At 41.4% G+C, this 24,751-nt stretch overlaps 1 protein-coding gene across 5 annotated transcripts in view; it reads left to right on the top strand.

Annotated features, from left to right (window-relative positions):
- The window catches only part of Qrich1 (glutamine rich 1), a 40,121-nt gene that overhangs the window by 4,889 nt on the left and 10,481 nt on the right, over positions 1-24,751 (top strand). For 3 of the 5 annotated variants that reach the window (XM_013346605.2, XM_005347923.2, XM_013346606.2), the window contains 5 exons: positions 9,455-9,784; positions 13,483-14,514; positions 20,038-20,215; positions 20,810-20,964; positions 23,138-23,252. In XM_013346605.2, coding sequence (XP_013202059.1) covers positions 9,476-9,784; positions 13,483-14,514; positions 20,038-20,215; positions 20,810-20,964; positions 23,138-23,252 — 1,789 coding nt within the window. In that variant the 5' untranslated portion in view covers positions 9,455-9,475. Of the gene's footprint in view, positions 1-5,414; positions 5,433-9,308; positions 9,329-9,454; positions 9,785-13,482; positions 14,515-20,037; positions 20,216-20,809; positions 20,965-23,137; positions 23,253-24,751 lie in introns of those variants that run through there. The other 2 variants (XM_013346607.2, XM_026778972.1) reach the window with 2 other exon arrangements.

Below are 24,751 nucleotides of genomic sequence, written 5' to 3' on the forward strand. Positions count from 1 at the left end.
TGCCTCTACCTCCTGAGTGCTGGGATCAAAGGCGTGCACCAAGACCACTGCCTGCCTAGAATCATCTCTTAATACCTAAATGGGAAAAAATTAGCCACAGCACGATTGGAAATGTTTTTTGAGGAATCTTTTCCATGAGTACAGTTGTGTTCTAGTAATAAAATGGTAGCTTGTATGTTAAATTTCTGTTAGGTATTATGTTGATAATAGCTTTACTAAACCAAGTAGAGTGAGGCAGATAAGTAACATAGAGAAAGTAAGTGCCTTGGATCTGTTGATGGCAGCTGTTTACAGGGTCTACCTATCTAGTGTGTTTTCTCTTTTTCCATTGTTACTCTATCCTGATGTGCAGATACTGGAGGTACTCAATTATGTTCCCACAGCTTCGTGTTTTTTAGAAGTCTTATAATTTCCTTCCTGCTTTTCACCTGCTCTTTGGCGTGCAACTAATTATGAGTCTTATCTCTCGAGTGGCGTAGTTTATTTATTATGGAAGCTTAGCCTTTGTGTCTTTGTGAGTAACATCTTGAAGATTTTAACATCCTTCATTATTATGTAAACTTTTGGTGTTCAATGATTTTTGCTTGTAAGAGTTGAAGGTTCTTAGGGAAAAACCATACTACTCATAAAAGGAATTGTTTTTGTCTTGCTGTTGTGTATAAGGGAGGGGATTGGTGATTTGCTAAGTATTTTGTTATGCAACTTGTGAAGTAGAGCAGTACACAGAAAGGAACTTAGATTTATCAGCTAATTGTTAGTGTTCTGGTATTTTTGACTTTTTTTTTCTCCTAATGTAGAACTAAACAATATTGGGGCATACAAGTAAAATTGTATTAAGTATCTTTTTGTTTTGTATTTACACATCTAATCTATGTTTCTGTGTCAGGAAGTATTTTCAAAATTGTTTTGTGGCATTGGGGCAAAAAAAAAAACATCCCTTATTCCATTTTTGACATGCTTTATTCTTACTTTAATTAAAGTTAAAAAAAAAACTTAAAAAGATTTTTTTTTTTTTTTTTTTTTTTTAAGCCAGGCTGGTGTATCCCAGGCTTGCTTGTAATTTATGTAGTCTAGGTTAACATGGTTGTAGAGCCAGGCAGTGGTGATGCATGCCTTTAATCCCAGCACTGGGGAGACAGAGGCAGTCTGTCTGGTCTATGGAGCGAATTCCAAGACAGTCAGGGCTGTTACACAGAGAAATCTGTCTCAGAAAAGAGATTTTTGGTTATATAGATGGAGCGGTGGAGTCCCAGTGGAAACAGTCTTTTGTTTTATTAGACAGGGTTTCTCTGTGTAGCCCTGGCTATCCTGGAACTCACAGAGACTTGCTTGCCTCTGCCTCCTGAATGTTGAGATTCAGTGTGGGCACAACTAAACCTGGCTCACAGTATTGTTTTAAAGTACTCTTAGGAGCTAAAGCTCTATCGGTGGTAGAGTACTTCCTTATGTTAAGGCCTTGTGTTTGACTCCCAGCCCCACTTTAAAAAAAATACACAGAAGACAACATTACAAGTGAATGACTTGGTAGAGAGAACTTTTAAATATTTAGGAATCTGGGCATGATAGCACACGCCTTTAATCCCAGAACTTCCAACACTTAGGCAGAGGCAGAAGGATCTCTGAGTTCTATGGCCAGCTTGGTCTACATTGTGAGTTGTAGCTTGTCTCAAAAGTGTGTGTTGTGTATAGCACATGAACTCTTTGAAAAATTTGCTATAAGGTTGTTGTCTTTGTTGTTTTCCACAGCAGCATTTGTGTATCAAGTTGAAGCTAGTTTGAACTTTTGTTTATTGGGATATTGAACTGTAATGGATAGTTTCAAGTTTGCAGGTTATAAGGATAAGAAATGAAAACTAGCTGTGCTTTCTATAACAATTTGCAGGTTTGGAAAGTTCATTCAAAGTAACTTTTTTAAGTAAAAGTTTTGAGTTCTGCATTGGGAATGGCTCAGCAGATACAGGCACTTGTTACCAATCACAATACTTATTAATCCCCAGGACCCGAATGGTAGAGATCAGACCCCAATGGATTATCCTCTGACCTCTACACACACAAATACATGTTGTTAAGAGAAATCCATGTGTGTCTGTTTAAGGGGTATCAAGGATTTATTACGATATGAAAGGGGAAATACATTCATGAATACAGGATATGCAGAGTCCTTTGAAAACTGGGGACTGATTGCACACTGCTTCATGTTGCCTGATTTAGTCTTCACCCAAGGGAGCAAGAGAGCATGACCACCTTCCCTCCTTTATTATAAGAGGTCACCTGTAGGCAGACGAGAAGCACTGCCTATGTCGCGGCCAGACAGCCCACGGTGGAGCGAATACCCACTGCATACATGTAATTTTTTTTTTCTCTTTTTGTTTTTTTCGAGACAGGATCTCTGTGTATAGCAGCCCTGGCAATTCTGGAACTCAGACCAGGCTGGCCTTTAACTCCTGTCTCTCCCTCAAGAGTGCTGAGACTGGGATTAAAGGTGTGCACCACTACGCCCAGCTGCATAATGAAAGTTTTAAAAATAAAGTTCTCCATTGAATCCATTTGTTAAAATGTTTTAGCTTCCTTTGGGTCTTTGTTTTATTTTATTCTATTTTTTAAAAAGATTTTTTTATTTATATATTTTATGTACATGAGTGCTCTGTCTTTATGCATGCCAGAAAAGGGCATCAGATCCCATTACAGATTGTGAGCCACCATGTGGTTGCTAGGAATTGAACTCAGGATCTCTGGGAGAGCAGGTAGTGCTCTTAACTGCTGAGCCTTCTCTCTAGCCCTGTTTTGTTTTGTTTTTGTATATTTTTTTTCGAGGTGGTTTCTCTGTAGCTCTGGCTGTACTGGAACTTGCTCTGGAGACCAGGCTGACCTCAAACTCAGATCCTCCTGCCTCTGTCTTCTGAGTGTTGGTATTAAAGATGTACACCACCTTGCCCTGCTAGTTCGCTGATTTTATAGACCTGTAGGGAGTTTCAAGTTGAGCTTACTCTCAAATGTGCTTTGACTTATACTTGACGTATCACATGGTGTTAGCTGATTCTAAGCTTAGACCACTGCAGAGTTTTGCTGTGGATTCAGCATTGAAGAGCATTGGTTGTTCTTTTAGAAGACCAGGTTCGATTTCCAGCAAATTGAGAAGGTGAGGAGTTATTCAGATGACTCAAATCTTAGGTTGTAAATGCTTAAAATTTGTAAAGAATCAGTGAACAACCAGGGAATGATAGCAAACACCTGTAATCCCTGTTTCAGACCAAGTTTATGTTCTAGGACTCCTTTTTATTGTTTTTGTTCCTTTGCACAAGGTCTTTCTGGCTTCAAACTCATAGCAGATATCTATGTGCTTGGATTAGATATGTGTACTACTAATAGTGCCTGTGTGTGTGGAGGCCAGAGGTTGGTATAATGTGGCCTTCTTCACTCTCCACCTTATTTTTTGGAATAGGAGCTCTCATTGAACCTGGAACTCATGGCTAGGCTATTGTGGGCAAGTTCTTTAACAATTGAGCCATTTCCTCAGCCTTCTATTTACTTTTTTGTTGTTGGTTTTGGCGTGTGTGTACATACTCATGCGTATGTATCCTGGTTCATGTATTTGTGGGAGGTCAGAGTTTTAGTGTTGGTACCTTTTAGTCACTCCTTAGTTTATGACACGGCCTCCTGTATTATAGAGATGACCTATTTAACTTGACTCCTTGGGGTGGATGTCGAATGACCCCAAAACCATCAGAAAACACAGACATTTATATTATATTATGGTTCATAATACTAGCAAAATTACAGTTATAAAGTACCAATGAAAATAATTTTATGGTTGGAGTTCACCACAACATGAGGAACTGTATTAAAAAGTTGCAACATTAGGAAGATTGAGAACCATTGAACCAGTTGGTTTGTTTTGCAAGCCTGCGGGATCTACCTGTCTCTGCCTCCCCAGTGCTTAGATTACAGTCTCATGCTGCAGTGTTCAACTAGGGATTGAACTCAGGTATTCATGTTTGTATTTGTTGATTGAACCATTTTCCCAGTACCTGTTCAGTTTTTTTTTTAAGATTTATTCATTTATAATGTATACATTGTTCTGCCTGAATGTATGCTTGCATGCTAGAAGGGGGTACCAGACACCAGATATCATTGCAGATTGTTGTGAGCTACCATGTGGTTGCTAGAAATTGAACTCAGGCTCTTTGGAAGAGTGGCCAGTGCTGTTAACCTCTGGACCATCTCTCCAGCACCCACCTGTGTGGTTTTTTTTAATATTTATTTATTTATTTTTAAATATTTATTTATTTATTATGTATATAATATTCTGTCTATGTGTATGTCTGCAGGCCAGAAGAGGGCACCAGACCTCATTCCAGATGGTTGTGAGCCACCATGTGGTTGCTGGGAATTGGACTCAGGACCTTTGGAAGAGCAGGCAATGCTCTTAACCACTGAGCCATCTCTCCAGCCCCCTATTTATTTATTTATTATACATACAATATTCTGTGTATGACTGCAGTCCAGAAGAGGGCATCAGACCTCATTACAGATGTTTGTGAGCCACCATGTGGTTGCCAGGAATTGAACTCTGGACCTTTGGAAGAACAGGCAATGCTCTTAACCACTGAGCCATCTTTCCAGCCCCCACCTGTGTTTTTGAGATAGGATCTTGTATGTCGCATAGCACAAAGTGGGTTGGAACTCACTATATAGATTGGGCTGACCTGAAACTTGAAACTGTTCTCATTCCTGTCAACTCAGTTCTAAAATTTCCAGGCAGCTTCCTTTTAGCTATCTGAATTTTATGTGTGTGTCTGTATGTGTGTGTGTGTCTGTCTGTCTGTCTGTCTCACATAGTTACGTACAGGAATTAGTGCACCATAGCTTGCTTGCATGTTGAGGTAACAGGACAACTTGTAGGAATTGGGTCTCTCCTCCTACCCTTGTATAGGTCCTAAGAGTTGAAGACTTAAACTCAGGCGTTTGAGGCATGGTGGCAAGTGTCTTTATCTACTAAGCTATTTTCCTGGCCCTGCATAATTGGGGATCCAAATATCCTATTTTAAACAATATCCTCTTTGTAATGGAGTTGGAAAAACTGAAATGTACCAGCATTGTAGACAACATGTGAATATGTTCTCATGTAATCTCACCTTAGTCTCCTTTAGAGCAGAAGGGTGTTTGTAATGGATAGGAGACCTGCATGTTAGGGAATTTATAATTTTGAGATGTTGAGGGGTTTGTTTTGTTGGTTGGTTAGTTTTTTATTTTTAAGATTAATTTATTTATTCTGCCTATAGTGTTCTGCCTGCACTGCATGCCAGAAGAGGGCACCGGAACACATTTTAGATGGTTGTGAGCCACCATGTGGTTGCTAGGAATTGAACTCAGGACCTCTGGAAGAACAGCCAGTGTTCTTTACTTCTGAACCATCTCTTCAGCCTCAGAAGGTTGGTTGGTTTTTCAAGACAGTGTTTCTCTGTGTTGCCCTGGAACTCACAGAGATCTGCCGTTTCTGCCTTCTGAGTACTGGGTTTAAAGATGTGCAATGCCACTATGAGATACTGAGTATTTTTGAGTCAAGGTTTCCTGTATCCCAAATTTTTTGTAGCTGAGGATGACCTTGTTCTTCCTGTATTACATCTCCCTAATGTACCACTATATCTAATTTAGGAAGTTTTTGAGATTGAACCCTGTAGCTTTGGCCTAAAAGACAAGCAAGCCTTGCTATTTGGTCTTTATTATGAGAGCCATCTTCTTAAGAAAATTGGAGGATTGATACATTCTGTGTCTGTAGAGTGAGCCAGTAATTTTGGGTCACTCACTGAAAACCTAGTTTGAATCTAATGAAGCTGGGCATGGTGGTACGCATTTTAATCTCATGTAAAAGGGAGGCAGATGCTAGAGTATCTCTTGAGTTCAGTGCCAGCCTGGTTCACATAGCAAATTCCGAGCCAACTAGGGATGTAAGATTATCTTGCTGGGCTATAGTGGCCCATGCCTTTAATCCCAGCACTCGGGAGGCAGATCACTGTGAGTTTGAGGCCAGCCTAGTCTACAGAGTAAGTTCTAGGACAGGCTTTAGAGCTACACAGAGAACCCTGTCTCGAAAAACAAAAACAAAAAAGGAGAGAAAAGGGGGAAAAATTAGAATATTTTAAATTTTATTCATGTGTATATGTTTCTGCCAGTGTTGATTAGTCAGAAGATAGCACTGAATCCCCTGAAGCTGGAGTTACAGGCTGTTGTAAGCTTTTTTTTTTTTTTTTAAAGATTTATTTATTATGTATACAACATTCTGCCTCCATGTATGCCCGCACACCAGAAGAGGGCGCCAGATCTTATTGCAGATGGTTTTGAGCCACCATGCGGTTGCTGGGAATTGAACTCAGGACCTCTGAAAGAGCAGCTAGTGCTCTTAACCTGAGCCATCTCTACAGCCCAAGCCTCTTGATGTGAGTGCTGGGATTTGAACCTGCATCCTCTGGAAGAGCAGCAAGTGTTACTCAGCCTTCTCTCTAGCCGCAGAAGACTCTTAATTCTTTTGCTAGACCTTGGATTATAAATCTACAAAGTATGTAAGCACCTGCCATATGTGGACTGCGTAGAGAGGAGTAGGACAGTTTTGTCTGCCAGTAGTTTCAGAGTCAGGTGAAAGGAAGTTGATGATTGCCCACAAACCTGAGTCTGCAGCATAGGTGGAACATGTTAGTAGTAGTGAGACTAGTGTTTCTTGCCTATGGCTCAGGGGAATAAATTACTTTTCCAGACATTTGAGATCAACTGAGAGTCTTTTTTGGGGGGATGGGGAGATGGGGCTGCCTAAAAGGATACTGCAGAAGCTGTGTTGACAGTCAATTTAGTGTCCATAGATCATCGTGGTTTTTGTTCTTGTTGGCTTGTTTTTAAACTTTCTTAACACCCATCATTCATCGCATGTGTTTGTGTGTGCCAGGACACATGTATGGAGGTCAGAGGGCAGTTGTGGGAGTTGGTTCCTTTCTTCCATAATATATGTTGTAAGGGTTAAACTTAGGTCACAGGTCTTGAATGAAAGTGTTTTTACTCTTGAGCCCTTGATGACTCTTTTGTTTTTTTTATTTTTTATTTTTTTATGATTTATTTAACTTTATTTTATGTGCATTGGTGTGAAGGTGTCAGTTCCCCTGCAACTGGATCTTCAGACGTTGTGAACTGCCATGTGGGTGCTGGGAATTGAACCCCGGTCCTCTGGAAGAGCAGTCAGTGCTCTTAACCACTGAGCCATTTCTCCAGCCCCAACCCTTTTGTTTTGAAAGTCTTATCAGTTGCTTTTGCCACCTTGCAGATAGATGACCTTGAACTTCTGGTTTTCTGGACTCTTCTGAATGCTGAAGTTATAGACCTGAAACTTAATGCCCTTTTCTTTTCTTTTCTGTTCTTTTTTTTGTTGTTGTTGTTGTTGTTGTTGTAGTGTTAGGGACTAAACCTGGGGCTTTGTGTGTGCTAGGCAGGCAGGCACTCTACCAACTGAGCTGTATCTCCATACTTTTTTTTTTTTTTTTTTTTTTTTTTTTGAGGCAAAGTCGAATGATGTAGCTCAAGCTGGCCTTAAACTCATGATCCTCCTGATTTGGCCTCAGTGCTTGAATTATAGGCCCTTCCTGGCCTCAGGTTATTTTTGTCTTAGATACTTGATGAAAAAATGTGCAAAATCGATTTCTGAATTTTAGTAGTAGTGACTTAAATATTTAAGTTACTTAAGTTACTATTTCAGTTCCTTCTAATTTATTTTAGATTTATCTGTTTTATTTTATGTGGATAGGGTGTTTTGCCTCCATGTACCACATGCATTCCTGCTACCACAGAGGCCAGAAGAGGTTGTCAGATTCCTTTGAATTGGAGTTACAGGTGCTTGTGAGATGTTGTGTGGATACTGGGAATTGAACCCTGGTCCTCTGCAAGAAGGTGCTCTTACTGAGCCATCTCACCAGCCCCACTTAAAGTTATTTTAATAAAATTAGTCTTGCCTCTGCCTCCCTAGTGCTGCCTGTTTCTCAAGTATTTTTCCAAGCCTTACACACACACATATTCTCTCTTTCATGTTGACTCTGAGGTAAGTGCTATTTTATTCCTGTTTAATAGAAGAAAACTGAAGTTAACTGGTTTGCCTAGAGTTAACACAGTTGATGTCAAGGTGCAATATGAAATTAAGTAATAGGGCTCTAGAGCCTTATTTTTAAATGTTTTTAGCCAAGCCGCCAAAGAATGTGAGCAGTATATGGCAAAATGAGATTGTTGGTCTTTCCTTTTTTCTTTCCTTTGCTGTTTTCTTAGTGGTGTCTTAGTATATGTAGCATGTAGTTCCTTCTGGCCTTTGGCTTGGGATACTCTTGCTTCAGCCTGTCATGTACTGGGATTACATGTGTATAGGTGAACAAGGAGTGCACCCCTAAATCCAGCAGATTTTTGGTGTTTCTTTTATGTGTTTTTTTTTTTTTTCCTCTGTGTGACAGTCCTAGATGCCATGAAGCTCACTGTGTAGACCAGGCTGGCCTCAAACTCAAAGAATGACTGCTTCTACCTCCTGAGTGCTGGGATTAAAGGTGTGCGCCACCAGCGATTTCTGGTGTTACTAGTGGGAGATAACAGCATGCCCCTGTCTCTGAGGTCTTGATAGATGGCATACATAAATAATTCTACTATACGTCACAGCATTGGAGTGGCACTTAACTGTGAACTTATTTGTCTCTGATTTATACACATGTCATGTGTGCCCATACATTATCTTGTACACATACTCCTAATGATAAGACCAAGGAGAAATGTAAACATTAAAATACCCCCACAGAGCCGGGCATAGAACTTTCAAGGCAGATGCAGATACATTTCTGTGGGCTTACCAGCCTGATTAACATAGCATTTGCAGGTTAGCCAAAGGTTCATAGTGAGCTCCTATCTTTAAAAAAGAAATCCTGCCGGGTGTCGGTGGCACATGCCTTTAATAATCCCAGCATTCTGGAGGCAGGGACAGGTGGATCTCTGAGTCCGAGGCCAGCCTGGTCTACAGAGTGAGTTCCAGGACAGCCAAAGCTACACAGAGAAACCCTGTCTCAAAACAAAAAGCCAAAATGTCCTACAGTTTATTTTTTGGGAAGGGGAAGATGGTATAATAAAACTTTGCTTTGAAATACACACATATTCCATTCTCATTATCAGAGTAATTGTCTCTGAATTTCAGGTTTTCAAGATATACAAACAATAGGGTTGGTAAGATGGCTCAACAGATAAAGCCACCTGTTGCCAAGCCTGATGACTTGAGTTTGATCCCTGAGTCCCACGTGGTGGAAAGAGAGAACCAACTCAAGTGGGTTGTCCTCTGACCTCCACACGCATGCCTTGGCATGTGCATGCCCACTCCTAATAAATTAATGTAAAAAAATAAACAGTATGCTAACAGTAGCAAAATATTGACTGTCCATTTTAATTTTAGGAACCCTAAGGACTCTGCAATATGAATAATTCTCTGGAGAATACCATCTCATTTGAAGAGTACATCCGAGTGAAGGCGAGGTCTGTCCCCCAACACAGGATGAAGGAATTTCTGGACTCACTGGCGTCTAAGGGACCAGAAGCTCTTCAAGAGTTCCAGCAGACTGCCACCACCACCATGGTGTACCAACAGGGTGGGAACTGCATATACACAGACAGTACTGAAGTGGCTGGGTCTTTGCTTGAACTTGCTTGTCCAGTCACAACCAGTGTTCAACCACAAACTCAGCAAGAACAGCAAATCCAGGTTCAGCAGCCACAGCAGGTTCAGGTAAGAGGAAATACTAATTTGGAGCCTATAAATAAACTTTATATTTTTCCTCACAGTTTTGGTTAGTTAAAATATACCTAATCAAATGTTAGAAATGTTGGAAGTTGCTGGGTGGTGGTGGCGGTACACGACTTTAATCCCAGCACTCGGGAAACTTAGGCAGGCAGATCTCTGTGAGTTTGAGGCCAGCCTGAGCTACAGAGCGAGTTCCAGGACAGGCTCCAAAACTACAAAGAAACCCTGTCTCACCTCACCCCCCCCCCGGCCAAAAAAAAAAAAAAACGAAGAAGGAAAGAAATATTGGAGATTATTTTCCTAACATGGAGAATCTTTCCTATTGTTGGTGCTCTCTTTAGTCACTATAAACTTATGAAATCTGCAGGTATTTGATGTGTGCTTTAGAGAGCTTGAACAATGCAGAAAGCAGAGGCTAGCACTGAATTGAGTGTGACAGTTTCATGTGACTGAGCCTTTTCTTCTTTCTGTGACAACCTGAGCAGAAAGCACAGGACAACTAGTTTGGACTCATTGTGGAAAGTGCGGCATCATTTGGAACCTGCCTTAAAATTGGTGTACATCTCAAATCTTGATCACTGCTGGCAGTAGTACTGCCTGCCTTTAATCGCAGTGCTTGGGAGGTGGATCTCAGTGAGTTCAAGGCCAGCCTGGTCTACAGAGTTCCAGAACAGCCAGGACTTTTACAGAGAAACCCTGTCTTGCAAAACAAAAACAAAAAAATCTTGGTCACCTATAGATTTCTAGGTAGGCATTTTCTACTTATTAGCCTCAGATAATGCTGCGATAATGCTTATTCAAAATGGAATAATGGAAGAGTGAATACATTGAGGCATAGGTTTTTTTTTTTTTTTGGTTTTTTTTTTTGGTTTTTCGAGACAAGGTTTCTCTGTGGCTTTGGAGCCCGTACTGGACGTACTGGAACTCATTCTTTGTAGACCAGGCTGGTCTTGAACTCACAGAGATCCGCCTGCCTCTGCCTCCTGAGTGCTGGGATTAAAGGCTTGCACCACCATCGCCCGGCTAGGTTTTTCTTTTTGAGGGAGCTTTAGAGGAAATAGTTTCCTCCAAGTAGTTTTGGTTTTTATTGTTGTTGTTGTTTTTTTTTTTTTTTTTTTTTTTTTTTTTTTTTTTTTTTTTTTTTTTTTGTGCATTGTATTGTGGTTGAGTTTTATTTTACTTTAGATACATGTATGTTTAAGTGAGGGTATCAGATTCCCTGGAACTGGAATTACAAACAGTTGTGAGTTTTAGGAACTGGTGACCTTCTACCAGGTGTGTGTGCTGTGAATTTTATGCATCTCCCTTTCCCCACATCATATACTCAATGATAATAATTTTATTTAATTATTTATTTACTTACTCATTTGTTTGTTTGTTTATTTATTTATTTATGACATAGAGTATCTTTGTGTAACAATCCTGGCTGGCCTGAAACTCCATTTGTAGACTAGGCTGACTTTGAACTCAAAAGAGATTCTCTTGCCTCTGCCTCCCTAGAGGTGTGATTAAAGGCATGTGCTACCACACATGTCAATAATTCATATATATACATATATATATATTCATTCTTTTTTTGTATTTCTTGAGACAAGGTTTCTCTGTTGCTTGAAGTCTGTCCTAGAACTTGCTCTGTAGACCAGACTGGCCTTGAACTCAGAGATCCTCTTGTCTCTGCCTCCCAAGTACTGGAATTAAAGGCGTGTGCCACCACCACAGGGCTAATAAGTTTTCTAAAAATTAAATAAGATTGTATACATACATACTTAAAAACATAATTTTAGTTAGTTTTATTTCTGAGTGACATCAGATTTAAACATTGGCTTGTGGTGTAACAGTTATTGTATACATGCTAGTTTCTACTCTTGGTGGTGGTGATGTTTATTGAGATAAGATTTCTCTATATAAGATTTCTCTGCCTCTGTCTGCAAAGTGCAAAGATTTTAGGTGTGAACTATCACAACCAATGTATCTTACCTTTAAGGTATTCTTCCCTCTCGTAAAAGACTACCAAAGCAAATGTATTTCAGTCACTAGTTTAGTTTTTTTTGTTTTTTGAGACAGGATTACATGTTCCTGTCTTAATCTCTGTGTTTAGTCAAGTATAATCTTGAACTTCTGTTCCCAAGTGCTAGGATTACAGACCCTTGTACCCAGTTCTTGGCAAATTTTAGGCAAGCACTCTACCAACTAACAAACTGAGCAATATCTCTTGCCTATGTATTTGCTGTTACTGTTGTTTTTGAGACAGAGTCTTAACTTTTAGAGGTTAATCTATAACTCATTATATAGTCATGACTCCTGATTCTCTTTTCTTCACCTACAAACGGCTGGGAGTGCTGGTGCACACTACTACTGTCATGTTCTAGGGATCTACCAGCAGTGCTACATTCCCCAAATAAAATTGGGTTTAAAAAATCAGTATTAGTAGGGCGATGGTGGCGCGTGCCTTTAATTCCAGCACTTGGGAGGCAGAGGCAGGTGGATGGATCTCTGTGAGTTTGAGGCCAGTCTGGTCTACAAGAGCTAGGTGGACAGGCTCCAAAGCTACAGAGAAAGCTTGTCTCGAAAAAACAAAACAGCAACAACAACAATAAAAACCCAACAGCATTATATTTATAAAATAATGTTAAATTCAGTTGTAATGTGTTTTGTTATTGTTAGTTGGGGTTAGGTCTCAAACTCACTGTCCTCCTGTATTAGTTTCTTAAATGCAGAATTACAAGTGTGCACCATGACACATAGCAGAATCTGCTTTAATTATTTTGTGTGCATGTGTGCCCATGTGTAGACCAAATTGGCCTCTCTTAACTCACATAGGTCTGCCTGCCTCTGCCTCCTGAGTGCTGGTATATTAAAAACATGTGCCACAATGGCTTGCAGAAGAAGTTAGATTTGATCCAGGTAATTGGATGCTGCTGGGGTTTTTTTTTTATTTTGTTTTTTGTTTTAAAAAAAATACGCTATTATTTATTTTGGTTTTTCGAGACAGAGTTTCACTGTGTATCTTTGGCTGTTCTAGAACTCACTTTGTAGACCAGGCTGAACTCGAACTCACAGAGATCCATCCACCTCTGCCTCCCACTTGGGAGGATTAAAGGCATGCGCCACCATGCCCAGCTTAAATAATAAAATTTTAGTTTATAAGATTTGACACTTTAATTTTATGTTTATAGTTTTGCATACGTGTATGTCTGTGTACCACATGTGTGATGCTCTTGGAGTACAGAAGAGCATGTCAAATCTGGAATGGCACTTACAGAGGGTTACCATGTGGGTACTAGGAGTTGAACCCAGATCCTGAAAGTGTAGTCAGTTCTTACAATGACTGAGCCAACACTCCAACCCTAATAAAGAAAAATTTAAACATATACTTACATATATGCTTATACCACTCTACAAATTTGCAAAAAAAAAACCAAAGGGGCACATGTTCAAAAAAAATTAAAAGTGAAAAGTGTTCAAATGGTTTGTTCTTAGATCCCTGTTAATCATCTTATTTCCAGGGGTAGATATATCTTACTGTAAATTTTATGTATGTTGAAGAAGTTTTCCTATGGGTTTGGTGGCATTGTGACTGCCAGAAGCCTTGACTGATGTAGTCCCCCTTGCTCATTCATGTTACAGGGTCCTGGGAGCTGGATGTTGCTTGCTTTACTCACTGTTGAATCTTGTTCCTGCAGGTACAGGTGCAGGTACAGCAGTCTCCACAGCAAGTCTCAGCTCAGCAACTTTCCCCTCAGTTCACCGTTCACCAGCCTGCTGAGCAGCCTATCCAGGTCCAGGTGCAGATCCAGGGCCAACCACCGCAGTCAGCAGCCCCCTCCATCCAGACCCCATCTCTGCAGAGCCCCAGCCCCTCGCAGCTGCAAGCAGCCCAGATCCAGGTGCAGCACGTGCAGGCAGCCCAGCAGATACAGGCTGCAGAAATCCCAGAGGAACATATCCCACATCAACAAATCCAGGCTCAGCTGGTGGCTGGCCAGTCTCTTGCTGGGGGTCAGCAGATTCAAATCCAGACTGTGGGTGCCCTTTCCCCGCCACCATCCCAGCAGGGCTCACCCCGGGAAGGAGAACGGCGGGTTGGCACAGCCAGTGTCCTTCAGCCAGTGAAGAAACGCAAAGTGGACATGCCCATCACCGTGTCCTACGCCATCTCAGGGCAGCCAGTGGCCACCGTGCTGGCCATCCCACAGGGCCAGCAGCAGAGTTACGTGTCTTTGAGGCCAGACTTACTGACAGTAGACAGTGCCCACTTGTACAGTGCCACTGGGACCATAACTAGCCCTACAGGAGAAACTTGGACCATCCCTGTTTATTCTGCCCAGCCCCGGGGGGACCCTCAGCAGCAGAGCATTACTCACATTGCCATTCCCCAGGAAGCCTACAACGCAGTCCACGTCAGTGGCTCGCCCACAGCCCTGGCAGCTGTAAAGCTGGAGGATGACAAGGAGAAGATGGTGGGCGCCACATCTGTAGTGAAAAACTCCCATGAAGAGGTAGTGCAGACCCTTGCAAACTCTCTCTTTCCAGCACAGTTCATGAATGGCAACATCCATATTCCAGTGGCTGTGCAGGCCGTTGCAGGCACGTACCAGAATACGGCTCAGACTGTACATATATGGGACCCACAGCAGCAGCCACAGCAGCAAACTGCACAAGAACAGACACCACCACCACCCCAACAGCAGCAACAGCTCCAGGTTACTTGTTCAGTAAGTGAGACTAAATCTGTAGGGAATTTTCCTTCCTTGGATTCTGGTGTAACATAGAATCACTATAGTGTGTGGATTATTTATTCCATTATGTTTGTCGTGATAGTATAGTTGGGCGATGGTAGCGCTTGCTTTTAATTCCAGCACTTGGAAGGCTGTGGCAGGTGGATTTCTTGTCAGTTTGAGGCCAGCCTGATCTACAGAGTGAGTTCCAGTAGAGTCAGGACTGTTTCACAGAGAAACACTGTCCTGAAAAACAAATTTTAAAAAGTCGTGATATTATATAGGGCAAGGAAGAAAAGCAGTGGATGAGGCTATATAAACAGACAAGAAGTTTATCATTTTTGGAATTAATGACCAGTAATTCTTTAGATTTTAGAGTATTTGGAGTGGGATGCCTATAATATTTCTTTGTAATATTTTTATGGTGAGAAAAGATAATACTGTGATGAATGGAAGACCCCAAAGTGTTATATATGTCTCTGGGTTACTTACATTAACAGCTGTTGTTGAGCCATTAACACACATGTAGTAAATTCATGGTGGAGAGCTTGGGAGATAGATTTTCCCTTTATTTATCCTTTAATATGATATAAACAAGTTAAAAGACCTGAAATACCTCTTAGTAGATCTATTGAAAGGTTCTGGATGTGGGTGTACACACCTGTAATACTGGCACTTGGGAGGCAGAGGCAAATAGATCTGAGTTTTATGTTTTATGTATGATGAGGCTTAAATCTAGGGCTTCATGCATGCTAGGCAGTCATCTATAGTCTTATTCCCCTCAACCCTCCTTTTAGTTATTTATTTATTTATTTTTGAGACAGTGTTTCCTCTGTAACTTTGGAACCTGTCCTGGTAATAGCTCTTGTAGGCCAGGCTGGTCTCGAACTCACAGAGATCTTCCTGCTGCTGCCTCCCAAGTGCTGGGATTAAAGGCGTGTACCACTACCGCCCAGCAAGGAAAGCCTCCTTTAGCTAGTTAGTTTATCAAAACTTGTCAGGGCATTTTTTTTTTTAAATGGTTGAGGGTACACAGAGTTTTAGATGATCTCCTGGCAGCTAACATCCCAAGTGTTGGGAGTAAATGCATGTGCCACCTACACAGACAGTTCAAGAAAAAGAAAACCACCAAATGGAAGTTGCTTATTATGATCAGACCCACTGCTGCTAAGACAGCTTCTCCTAAGGTTCGCATTCCCCTTCTCTATCCCAGAACTTACCAAGAGGGAATTCCAACCTCCAAGAACAGCGTTAATGGGTAGGGTACAGGGACAAGGCAGAGTCCTTCTTAGCACTGTCCTTCCAATTCCATTTCCATTCAAAAATGTGCTGTTCTTCCCCACCTGTAGCCTGCCACGGCACTCCCTAACTCGCCATTGTTGCTGCGGCAGAATGCTCTCAAATTTTGTTCTGTTTTGCTTTATTTTAGACAGCCCAGCCTGACCTACAACTACAGGCATGCGAACCACTCCAGAATTTTTTTTTTTTTTTAATTCAACCAAAAGTCCTATCTTTAAGTAGGCACAGAGACAGCGAAACCATCGCATGCTCCCGTGGCTAGCACCCGGAGATTCTGGAGCTAGGGACACAGAGTGGGTCAACCGCGGACAGGAGGGGCAGGCTCCACAAGCCCATCTTGATCTGGTTTTAACTGGTTCTCTTGCCTTAGCCTCTCAAGTAGTTGAGACCAGATGTGTATACCACTATATCTGGCTTCAGTTGTGAGTTTTTATTGTTATTTTTGAATCATGTCTGAATTTTTATATACTTTTTTTTTTTTCTTTTTGAAACACAGTTTCTCTATGTAGCCCTGGCTGTCCTGGAACTTCCTCTTAAACCAGGCTGGCCTCAAATTTAGAGATCTGCTTGCCTCCACTTCCTGAGTGCTGGGATTAAAGGTGGGCACCACCATGTCTGACTTCTCGTCAGGTGTCTTAAGGGTGCCAGGCACACATATATTGTGTGAGCAGACATGAATGCAGACAAAGCACCCATGTACATAAAGTAAAATTTAAATTAAACAGAAAAGGAGTTGGGGAGATTGTCCTGCATCCCCGTAAAATGCCAAGCATAGCAAAAATGTCTGTAACTTCAACACTGGGGTCAGAGACAGTGAATTCTAGGAACTTATTGACTGACCAGCCTAGCCCAAACTGATGAACTTGAGGTTCAGTGAGAGAACCTAGCTCAAGGGAGTAAAACTGAATAGTGATGATAGAGCAGAACTCTGTCTTCCCCTGTCCTCCTTAGGTCTGCACATAGGTGTATGTTCCCACGTGAGCGCAGAAAAACATCTTTTGAACAGGGCGTGGTGGTGCATGTATTTAGTCCCAGCACTTAGGAGGCAGAGGCAGACAGATCTCTGTGATTTCAAGACTAGCCTGGTCTACAGAGTGAGTTCCTTTACCTGTGTCAGTAAAACATCAAATGTTACTTAGTTTTAATAAATGAGTGTTTTGTATATAATCAACTTGGATGAATGTAGTCTAACTTCTGACCTAACCAATCTCCCCCCTCATTTTAAGTTTTCCCATGTTATTAAATAGCTCTTAACTTTTTTTATTTGTTTGGGTGGGTGCTAGTAGTGCTGGAGAGTGATTCCAGGGTTTGTGAATGTGAGACAAGTACTCTGATGACGTTTGTGCAGGTTCCTTGTGGAGTCCTACCCAAACATAAAACAGTTTTGAGTCTCAACATGACGCCACGAATACATTGCTTTATCTCCCTGCTAAAAGTATTTCATTAGCTGGATAGTGGTAGTGCGTGCCTCTAATCCCAGCACCTGGGAGCAGAGGCAGATGGATTTCTGAGTTTGAGGCCAGCCTGGTCTATCTAATAAGTTTCAGGACACCCAGGGTTGTACAGAGAAACCCTGTCTCAGAGAAAAATGAAAATGGATTATGTACTTAGGGACGAGAGTATTATTTGAGAAAAATCCTGAAAAGTAGAACTTCAAAAGCCGGGCGATGGTGGCGCACGCCTTTAATCCCAGCACTCGGGAGGCAGAGGCGGGCGGATCTCTGTGAGTTCGAGACCAGCCTGGTCTACAAGAGCTAGTTCCAGGACAGGCTCCAAAGCCACAGAGAAACCGTGTCTCGAAAAACCAAAAAAAAAAAAAAAAAAATAGAGCTTCAAGCTGGCATGGTGTCTCATGCCTGTAGTTCTAGCATATTTAGGATGCTGAAGCAGGAAGATCAAGAGTTTGAAGCCACCCTGAAACCCTGTCTGAAAAATACAAAAGTTTTATAAATTGGAAAAACCATGAAGAGTCTCAAGTCTTATCTCTGATTTTACAGTGGCAACATAGCCTTCACTATTTGTTTTTACTTTCCTTTGTCTATTGATTGTTCTATACTAAAATTATCAGGGGAACATTGGTTCTTCTCACCCCCTTAAATGCTGGATTATATGCATGGATCATGCCCACCTCACGGGGGATGGAGTTACACTTCAAGGATCACAGGCAGGAGTATACTCCTACACACCCGTCTCCTAGGGCTCCATAAGTGGTAAACCAAGCACTCAGCCATGCTGTTCTAGCCTCCCTAGTGCTGATTCCAGCTCTTTGACATAGAAGACCATTCAAATTAGAGTCTGGGAATAGGTCCCCAGACATGGGCATTTTCCTACCAGTTTAGGTGATTTTTTTTTTAATTATTTATTTATTATGTATACAACATTCCTTCCATGTGCGCTTGCATGCCAGAAGAGGGCACCAGATCTCATTCTAGATGGCCGTGAGCCACCATGTGGTTGCTGGGAATTGAACTCAGGACCTCTTGAAGAACAGTCAGTGCCCTTAACCTCTGAGCCATCTCTCCAGCCCAGTTTAGGTGATTTTTAAGGTAGAAGAAAGGTTGTTTTTTTGTTTTGTTTTGGTTGATAACAGGGTTTTATGTAACCTACTTAGACTTAAAGGTATTACATAGCTAAGTGTGGCCTTTACCTCTCTTTACCCCCCGCCCCCCCACACCCATCTTCCAAATGCTGGAATTACTGATTTATACTACCAGGTTTGTGACTAAATTTTAAGAATCTCTACTCTGCAAATTTGGAATTGGATATGTAACCTACAGTTTAGCAACCTTGTTTCTACTTGGGAATTTCTTAGATATGTGATCTTCTCAGGTCCCAACCCAGATGTTTTCAGTCACTTTTAAACATTTTAATAAAATGCTTAAGTATTTTATTTGCACAGTGAAAATTTTTTAAAAGATTTATATATTTACTATATATAGTGTTGTGTTTGCATGTATTCCTGCGGGCCAGAAGAGGGCACCAGATTTCATCACAGATGGTTGTGAGCCACCATGTGGTTCCTGGGAATTTAACTCATGACCTACCTGGGAAGTGCAGCCAGTGCTCTTAACCTCTGAGCCATCTGTTCAGCTCTGCACAGTGAATTTTTGAAGTAGTGTTTGAAAATAAACCTCTTACTTAGGGAATTTTTAAAAGATTGATAGCTGGGCAGTGGTTGTGCATGCCTTAATCCCAGAAAGCAGAGGCAGGAGGATCTCTGTGTTCAAGGCCAGCCTGGTCTACAGAGAGTTTTCCAAGACAGGCTCCAAAACTATAGAGAAACCCTGTCTCAAAAAACAAAAAGACTGAAACTTGGACTCTACCCTTTGGAGAGATTCTAGGGAGGTTTGGGGTATTGGCATTGTAGGTTTTGTTTTCTTTTGTGTGTATGTTTCTTTTTCTTTTATGTGTATGTTTCTTTTTCTTTTGGGCGAGGGGTCTCTCTAGGTTTCTCATTGGCTGTCTTAGAACTCGCTCTGTAGACCTGGCTAGTCTCGAAATTAGAAATCTGCCTGCCTCTGCCTTGAGTGTTGGGGTTAAAGGTGTGTGCCACCACTACCTAGTTTTCTTGTTTGGTTTGGTTTGGTTTTTGGAGACCCAAATCCTACTTTCATAGCCCTGGCTAGCTTTATTTTCTATAAAGCCTGGGCTGGTCTCGAACTTGAGGTGACACTGCAACTCTGTCTCAGCCTCCAAAGTACTGTCAGTACAATCATTTGTTTCCATGCTTGGTACTATAGTAGTGGTTTTAAATGAGAATCAAGAGCTAGCAAAATGACTTAGTGGGTAACAGCACTTTCTCCAAGCTTGTCTTCCTGAATTCAATCCCTCAGAACCATATGGTAGGAGGAGAACTGACTTCCATAAGTTCTTTCTGCCCTCCGCAGGCACACCAATGGCACACATACACACATACAATTTATTTATTTAAATATTTATTTATTATGTATACAATATTCTGTCTGTATGTATGCCTGCTGGCCAGAAGAGGGCACCAGACCTCCTTACAGATGGTTGTGAGCCACCATATGGTTGCTGGGAATTGAACTCAGGACCTCTGGAAGAGCAGGCAATGCTCTTAACCTCTGAGCCATCTCTCCAGCCCCCCACACATACAATTTAAAAATGTAATAAAACTATTAAATGAGAACTGGTGTAGTCAGAACTACAGGACCTAATGAAAAACAATATTGACATATTCTGATGGTTTCTATCTCCTAGGCACAAACTGTTCAGGTTGCTGAAGTTGAGCCACAGTCACAACCACAGCCTTCACCAGAACTTTTGCTTCCAAATTCTTTGAAGCCAGAAGAAGGGCTCGAAGTATGGAAAAACTGGGCTCAAACCAAGAATGCTGAACTAGAGAAGGATGCTCAAAACAGACTGGCCCCCATTGGGAGTGAGTGTTTCAGAGGGAGGGGCGGCTTGGATGTGTCTAAAACTTTAGAAGAAAAACAGAATGGCAGGCAAGTAGCATCTTTGACTCTGAGGACTAGAGAATTTCTTTGGAAGTACACTTTTTTCTGATGAACAGGATGTACTTCTCACCCTGTAAAATGAACAGGATTTATGGGATTTGCCCAAGTCCAGATTTTTAAATCTTTGGATTTCTAGTGTCAACGAGAGACCAAGTCAGAATGGCTTTTGGGAAGAACTGGGAAGTACCAGTGAGTTGTGTTTAAACCCTGTCTTGGTTTGCCCTCATGTCTTGGTTTGGCTTCATTTATTTGCTCATATTACAGAGTGTGGTTTTTGCATTTCTCTGCTTTTCATTTCTTAGCCCTTAGGGAAAGGAAACCTATTGATGTGATAGAATAATAGCATATGTTACTGTGTTAATAGAGTGGTTCTGAGCTCAGATTCAATGGCCATTCCTAGCCCAAACCTTGATGGGCAGAATCTTCTCTGAGCTCGCCTTTGAACAATGTGATCAGCCAGTTAAGACATCACTGTTGCCAGGACTCCCACTCACCCTTAGGAACTTGTGTCACAGGGCGCCAGTTGCTACGATTCCAAGAAGATCTGATCTCCTCTGCTGTGGCCGAATTGAATTATGGCCTCTGTTTAATGACACGCGAAGCTCGTAATGGAGAAGGTGAACCCTACGACCCAGACGTACTCTACTACATTTTCTTGTGTATACAAAAGGTAGGAAGCAGATCTGCACAGGAACTTGTTTGAGCTTGTTCTCATTGGATGCTTTCACAGTACTCTAATTTAGGAAAGTGACAAGTACTCGGAGAGACACAGCAGGCTGATTGTTAGGAGTTCCTGCTGGTCAAGGCTGCATAGATCTTGCCTTTTGTTTGTTTTTGTTTTTAAATAATGGCCTGTATGTTTACTTTAGAAAAGAATATATGCAAATAAATATGTATCATTCTACCACTTTGGAAATCATGTGTTCAAGTATTTAATAAGGATCAGTGAAGTAGCTCAGCCCATGAAAGTACTTACTGTTTAAGGCTGATGACCCAAATTTCATCCCCAGAACTGATGGTGGAATGTATTTAATGATTAACTTTTTTTTCTTAAAAGCATCTGTTTAATTCATTTTCTTAAAGTAAGCATGTAGTTTTCATAAAGTTACTCAATCTGGTGCTCGAGTATAACTTTTATTATACCTTACATTAATACAAAACAGTGGTTTGAGGGAGTATGGCTAAAATTGTATACCAATCTTTTTGGCTTTTCAGGATAACAGAGAGGCTGGTAGAATGGCAGTTTAGGGGAGCAGAGGTAGATTTCTTCATACTCAAGACTCTAAAGGATTCCACAGTGTGATGCTACAAGACTTGTTTATCTCTTGGAGCTTACTCTATTGCCTGGCTCTGAAAACAGTCAGCCTCCAGGTTTATTCCTTTCCTTCTTGTCCTAACCCAGAACTACCCAAGTTATCTCACGTGCTGTCTCTATTCATAGAAGATGGTGGTAGTGTAGTAATCTCAGTTTACGAGAAAGGAAATGAAAAGACTTACACTTGTTAGGGCCTAAGAGTACTTACTACTCTTAAAGAGGACATGTATTCAGTTCCCAGTACCTACATGGTGATTCACTGCCATACCTAACTCCAGTTCCAGGAGATCCAGTGCTTTCTTCTGACCTCCAAGGGCAGTAGGCATATATGTGGTACCAATCGTGTGTAGATGAAGCACTCCTAGTCATAATGTTGACAAGATTAAAGTTGGATGTGGCAGTATCTACCTTTAATTTCAAGCACAGTTGTGTGGAACATAAGCTGATAGAGGTTAAGACCCTATCTCAAAAAGTTAAGCCAAATTAAAAAAAAAAAAAAAGATTCGTACATGTTACCACAGTGCAGTAACCTTAACAGACAGGGTGACACCCACCCCAGCCCTTTTTTGGGGGGGGGGGGGAGGGAATAAGGGAGACAGTTTCTCGATATAGCCCTGACTGTCCTGGAACTCACTTTGTAGACCAGGCTGACCTCGAACTCACAGAGATCCCACCTGCCTCTCCGTCCTGAGTGCTGGGATTAAAGGTGTGTGCTACCACACCCAGATTCTAGTCTTGATTTTTGTGTGTGTGTGTGTGTGTGTGTGTGTGCATTGGTGTTTTGTCTCTTTGTATGTCTATGTGAGGATGTTAGCTCTTGGTGTTATAGACAGGTGTTAGCTTCCATGAGAGTGGTAGCAATTCAATCCAGGTTCCCTGTCTGTCCTCTTTAACAGCTGAGCCATCTCTCCAGTCCCCAGTTCTGTTCTTGATTTTTAAGAGATATTTTATGTGATATGTATGTGTGAGTATTTCTGTGTGTGTATGGGCACTATGTGTAAGCAGTAGGGGCTATGTGGATGCTGGAAACTTAACCTTGGGTCCTTTGAAAAGGCAGTAAGTGCTCTTAACTACTGATCCGTGTCTCCATCACGTTGTCCCCCCCATGATTTTTACTATAGTACCTTGCCTATATGTATAGTATTCACAAAAGATCCTTTAATTCATCTGTCAGTAATGTAAATTTCTGTTAATGAGATTTGAGGTAGGTATGCTGTGAGAATGACACCAGTTGAACAATTCTAATTTAATCTCGTTTTGGTTTTTGGAGACAGGGTTTGTCTGTGTAACAGCCCTAGCTGTCCTGGAACTAGCTCTTGTAGACCAGGCTGGCCTAGAACCCACAGAGATCTGCCTGCCTCTGTTTCCCAAGTGCTGGGATTAAAAGGATACACCATCACCCCCTGACTGTTTGTTTGTTTGTTTGTTTGTTTGTTGGAGAGAATAAGGAAGTGGTGGTAGTGAAAAATGTTTTCCAAAGGTTTTACTCGAGATTACCAGTAACATTTATCAATTACTTTTCTTTTAGTATCTTTTTGAAAATGGAAGAGTAGATGACATATTTTCTGATCTTTACTATGTTCGTTTCACGGAGTGGTTACATGAAGTTCTGAAGGATGTGCAGCCCCGTGTCACTCCTCTTGGTAAGAATTTCCCTTGTCTTTGAATTTCCCTCTTTCCGTTTGAATTTCTTTACTGTCTTTTTTTTTTTTTAATGTACATTGGTGTTTTGCCTTCATGTGAATCTGTGTGAGGCTGTTGTGAGCAGAGAGTTGTGAACTGTCATGTGAGTTCTGGGAATTGAACCTGGGTCCTCTGGAAGAACAGCCTCCTCTAACCACTGAGCCCTCTCTCCAGCCTTGGGCTTTAAGAAGATAGGTAGCTAAGTTGGTGTGGTAAACACCAGCACTCAGGAACAGAGCCACGTAAATCTCTCTACGAGTTCCAGATCAGCCAAGGCTACATAGAAAGAACTTGGTCTTAAAAACAGAAAAACAACTACAAAAAATTCTGTAATTGGAGGTTTCTTGTTGCATCTTGTCCCACAGCTACTTTTAATGTAACCACTCAGAGGCTTAATTACATACTCTTTGGCCTATTAGCTCAAGTTTATTATTAACTAACTCATTTTTATTAGTTTATATTTTACCATGAGGCTCATATCTTGGTTCTCTGGCGGCTGATTGCATGTCCCCCTACTCCACCTTCTTTCTTTCTGTATTCAGTTTGGCTTTCCCGCCTAGTTATATTCTGCCCTGCTCTAGACCAAAATAACTGTATTCTTCAGCCAATAGGAGCAAGACATATTCTCAGTGTACAGAAGGGCATCCCACATCAAAACCCAACAAAAACAAAACCATGAGCAGTGTTTTTGGCTGGCTGCAGCATAACTGGGGGGAAGGGACTATCTTTGATCCACAGACAACAGCTTGAGTCTCTGGTACTTTGTTCATCAGTGACCCCAGTGTGTCACACGTGTGATTACTAACAACTTTTCTTCTTGTCCAAATTTATTAATCAAACTAAGAATCCTAACTGGGTGTTGGTGGCACACATTTTTAATCCCAGCTCTCGGGGAGGCTGAGGCAGGTGGATCTTTCTGAGTTCAAGGCAGGCCTGATCTACAGAATTTCAGGACAGCCTTGGTCGTTACACAGAGAGACCCTGTCTTGAGGAGAAATAAACAGCAAAAGTCATAGCCCACAGTAATAGAATGTGCTTGTTGTCTCAACTAGTAGGAAGTCTAAAACTGTGACACCATGTCTGAGAAAAAAACCAAGTGAATGAAACAAACTCTAGAAATCATCATTACCTACTATGAATGTGTATTTTTCAGGGGCTGGATAGATGGCTCAGTGGTTAAGAGTACTTGTTCTTGCAAAGGACTCAAAAGTTCTATTCCTGGTACCCATGTGTTAGCTCACAGACCATCTGTAACTCAAGGTCCCTCTTCTGGCCTTGACACTGAGATACAGACGGTTTTTAACTGTGTAGCTGTTGGACATGGATTCCAGGTGTTCTTTTCTAAACCACCAAACCATCTCTTCCACCCCTTAAGGATTTTTATTTATTATTATTTTTTTTTTTTCAGGTAGGCATAGTAGCCTATGCCTGTAATCCTAGCAACTGGGAGGCAGAGGCA

Source organism: Microtus ochrogaster, chromosome 5, assembly GCF_000317375.1.
Source record: "Microtus ochrogaster isolate Prairie Vole_2 chromosome 5, MicOch1.0, whole genome shotgun sequence".
Taxonomy (NCBI): domain Eukaryota; kingdom Metazoa; phylum Chordata; class Mammalia; order Rodentia; family Cricetidae; genus Microtus; species Microtus ochrogaster.